Source organism: Ammodytes marinus (genome assembly GCF_949987685.1).
Source record: "Ammodytes marinus genome assembly, chromosome: 20".
In the NCBI taxonomy this organism is placed as follows: domain Eukaryota; kingdom Metazoa; phylum Chordata; class Actinopteri; order Uranoscopiformes; family Ammodytidae; genus Ammodytes; species Ammodytes marinus.
The window spans coordinates 1925370-1929887 of record NC_137224.1 but is presented as its reverse complement, the minus strand read 5'-3'; the positions used below and the strand labels follow the sequence as shown (position 1 = coordinate 1929887).

Here is a 4518-nt window from a genome sequence, read left to right as displayed (position 1 = left end):
AAGAGAGTGAGACATTCACCCTGCGTTCCAATCCCCATACTTCCCTACTATTTAGTATACCAGAAAAAGATTAAGGATGTCCCAATACATGCAGGTCAATTGAAGCATGCTGAAAATACATAAATGCCCCACTAACTCCAGTAGCATTTTGGAGTATTCGTCTTTATTCTTGACATTTCTCAACATAATGAAAAAAAAATCATCCTCATCTGATTTTTTTTTCTCTCCTGTGCCCCTAAAACTCTGCTGTACTTTAGTATGCTCCGACCCGACCCGCTCTACTCGGTGGAAACGATGCATAATTGTTTTGCATACAGCTCAGGAAAAAAAAATAAGAGACCAGTCTGGATTTTTCTTCAATCTTCATCTCTACATAACTTATTGAAAATGCTCTTAATGACAAAACATTTATTGGAATTTGGTAGAAATGTTGTCAGTAGTTTATATTATAAAACCAAAATGTTCATTCTACTCAAACATATGCCTATAAATAGTAAAACGAGAGACACTGGACATTTGGAGTGGTCTCTTCATTTTTTTCCAGAGCTGCATGAGAGTAAAAGCATCTTGAATCTTCTCTCATGTGTTACATTTTTTTTTCAACAACAGTCTGCACTACCAACAGTCACTGGAGCTGAACAGTTCACTTCACCTGCAAAATGAAATAGGCTCAGTGCAGCAAACACTATGAACCAGCCTCATTGAGATAACACACACTGTCAGAACACACTCAGAGTAGAAACACTAGTGAGAGACATTTTTTTAATGTGTTAAAACCTGCAGTGTGTAGAATTGTGGGTTTTATTTCCTAGCAGATTTTGTAGAAAGTAATTCCCTTAGAAAGGGTCTCATATATGTCCATATTTCTGCATATTTTGGACCAAGGCCTAGTGCCGCCATCTTGAAAGTGTCATAGTTGGAATGTCATCTGGTGCATTGTTTAAAATTTAGAATTGTTCTTGTCCTTGAAGGCCACTGTAGCTTCTGTTATTATTCGAAAGGGTTGGGGTTACCCAGGGAGCGCTGCATTCTAGAACTTTGTAGAACTTTCTTGATGATGTCATATTACACACTGCACCTTTAAGCTGCAAAAAAAAAAACACCACACAAGCATAAAGGCAGGATTGAACTAGCAGTGAGAGAAAATGCTTAGTCATTCAGGTATAGCCTACACACAGTGGGTTAGAGTCCCATGGAAATAGCTTAAAGTCATATTTTACATTTGCTTTTTCCAATGTCTAATGTCTATACTTGATGTATTTTAATCTTGATGTATTTCATGCCCCTGTAAAGCACTTTGAATGGCCTTGTGTCTGAATTGTGCTATAAAAATAAACTTGCCTTGCCTTTGATGTGGAGATTATGTGTGTGATACCACAAAGTAGCACAATAAAAGCTTGAAGGTGGAGTCAGTGATTCTAGAGAAGGCTTGCAGTTAAAACTCAAACATTTTCAAAATCCATGAATAGGCAAAGGCATTAAAGGTGCAGTGTGTAATATGACATCATCAAGAAAGTTCTACAAAGTTCTAGAATGCAACGCTCCCTGGGTAACCCCACCCCTTTAGAACAATAACAGAAGCTACAGTGGCCTTCAAGGACAAGAACAATTCAAAATTTTAAACAATGCACCTGATGACATTCCAACCAACATGGATTCCTCCATAAGACTTGCCTGCTCAATGTACAAAATGTAATATTAATATTTGTAATTCTCCGCTCAGGAGGATAATTCAGATTATTGGCAGAGGTGATTTCACACCAGTGAGGACATATTTATGAATGAGGATATTGATTTTAGCTAATACATTACTTAAAATGTTACACAGTGCCCCTTTAAGAAAAACTATATGAAAAATAGCATTCTTTGCACTGATGGTCTCGTTTGCTGTTACATGTAAATTCATGATCATCAGAGGAAAAATGAGACTGTTTCAGAAATATTTAAAAGTTCTTGGTATAGGAGGTTTAAGCCAAACTATAATAAATGTTCCATATTTTGCAGACTGGCGCTTGGTGAGAAACTGACGGACTGATGGTTGTGATGATAGAGAGATTAGCTGATGTCCTTCACTGCCATCGTAATAGAACTTTAATTGCTTGTAATTGCTTCTCAGCGATTAATCAAATGTTTACGCACACACACGCACACACACACACACACTCGTCCACGCGCACATACACACACACACACACACACACTTGTCCACATGCACTCAATGGTTCACTCACTCTCTCACACACACACACACACACACACACACTCATACTCTCACACACACACACACACACACACACACACACACACACACACACACACACACACACACACACACACACACTAATGATAGGGCCCAGGCAGCTCCTACATATCTCACTCAGTCTCTGTAGATAGCGGAGCTGACTGGCGTGAACCCAGGAAAAGGATTAAAGCAACGCAGCGACACTGAATTAAGCTTTCACCATCTTCACTTTATATGGGAAGAAGTCCAAGACATACAGTGTGTGTGTATGTGTGTGTGAGTGAGTGAGTGAGTGAGTGAGTGAGTGAGTGAGTGAGTGAGTGAGTGAGTGAGTGAGTGTGCGTGCGTGCGTGCGTGCGTGCGTGCGTGCGTGCGTGCGTGCGTGCGTGCGTGCGTGCGTGCGTGAGTGAGTGAGTGAGTGAGTGAGTGAGTGAGTGAGTGAGTGAGTGAGTGAGTGAGTGAGTGAGTGAGTATGCGTGCGTGCTCATCCGTGACATTCAGTTGATGCCAGATAATTAATATGATCATCCGTGGTCAAGTTATGGCCCCAAGTTTGTAGACATATTGGGAAAAATTTGTCATCTATAATTGTCCTCATTTACCCATATATTGCTAGTATTTAGCTTCATCTAGCGGGGAAAATCTCTAAATTATAGATTCATTGGTAAGAATTTACAGAAGCTACGGTGGCCTTCAAGGACAATAAGCTATAGTTACTAAAGATGGCATCACTGCTCGTGCAAAGATTGAAGAAAATCCCTCTAAGCGTTCATGAGATATTGCACTATAAGATAAGATAAGTTATTTTCACTGTTTTATGCACGACTCAACTTACTGCAGCTACAGTGGGCGACTTACAGAAGTGGATATAAAGAGAGTTAGCGGTCATGCTAGCAGCTTTGTGAGGCTGTTCTCAGGCTTTGCTTGGAGTAAAATGCTCAAATCAGCGCGCTCACATGCACACAATGATCACGCTATAACATGCAAGCAAGTACAACAGTCCACTATATTAGCATTAAAGGTGGAGTCAGCGATTATGCATTCCTCCCAGTAACCATGAGGTCTCTGGTTCTTCCTCCCAGTAACCATGAGGTCTCTGGTTCCTCCTCCCAGTAACCATGAGGTCTCTGGTTCCTCCTCCCAGTAACCATGAGGTCTCTGATTCCTCCCAGTAACCATGAGGTCTCTGGTTCCTCCCAGTAACCATGAGGTCTCTGGTTCCTCCCAGTAACCATAAGGTCTCTGCTTCCTCCTCCCAGTAACCATGATGTCTCTGATTGGATCCCTGGCACCGGACAGGAGGGTGTTAGTAGTAAAACTAGTGGTGGCTGGTATTACATCAATGGTGTCCACCATCTCTACCATTGTGTCCTTGAGCAAGACACTTAACCCCAAACTGCTCCAGGGGCGCTGTACTATGGCTGACCCTGCGCTCTGACCCCCTCTGGAGTGTGGGAACTTGAGAGGGGAGATGCAAATAATTAATTTCAATATACCTTGCGTAAACTGACAAATGTAATGTTGAACGCTTGTTGTCAAAGTCACTTTCTGTCAAAATCATTGAATATATCCTTCTCCCAGTAACCATGAGGTCTCTGGTTCCTCCTCCCAGTAACCATAAGGTCTCTGGTTCCTCCTCCCAGTAACCATAAGGTCTCTGATTCCTCCTCCCAGTAACCATAAGGGCTCTGGTTCCTTCTCCCAGTAACCATGAGGTCTCTGGTTCCTCCTCCCAGTAACCATGAGGTCTCTGGTTCCTCCTCCCAGTAACCATGAGGTCTCTGGTTCCTCCTCCCAGTAACCATGAGGTCTCTGGTTCCTCCTCCCAGTAACCATGAGGTCTCTGGTTCCTCCTCCCAGTAACCATGAGGTCTCTGGTTTCTCCTCCCAGTAACCATGAGGTCTCTGGTTCCTCCCGGTAACCATGAGGTCTCTGGTTCCTCCTCCCAGTAACCATGAGGTCTCTGGTTCCTCCCAGTAACCATGAGGTCTCTGGTTCCTCCTCCCAGTAACCATGAGGTCTCTGGTTCCTCCCAGTAACCATGAGGTCTCTGGTTCCTCCTCCCAGTAACCATGAGGTCTCTGGTTCCTCCCAGTAACCATGAGGTCTCTGCTTCCTCCTCCCAGTAACCATGAGGTCTCTGGTTCCTCCTCCCAGTAACCATGATGTCTCTGGTTCCTCCCAGTAACCATGAGGTCTCTGGTTCCTCCTCCCAGTAACCATGATGTCTCTGGTTCCTCCTCCCAGTAACCATGAGGTCTCTGGTTCCTCCTCC

At 43.2% G+C, this 4518-nt stretch overlaps 1 protein-coding gene across 1 annotated transcript in view; it reads right to left on the bottom strand.

Annotated features, from left to right (window-relative positions):
- srcin1b (SRC kinase signaling inhibitor 1b) overlaps positions 1-3607 on the bottom strand; it is a gene marked incomplete at both ends in the record, with an annotated part of 71678 nt that extends 68071 nt beyond the window's left edge. Inside the window, one exon of the mRNA XM_080049591.1 lies at positions 3581-3607. Within this exon, the coding sequence (XP_079905717.1) occupies positions 3581-3607 (27 nt within the window). The remainder of the gene's footprint in view (positions 1-3580) is intronic.
- Positions 3608-4518: the final 911 nt, after the last annotated feature.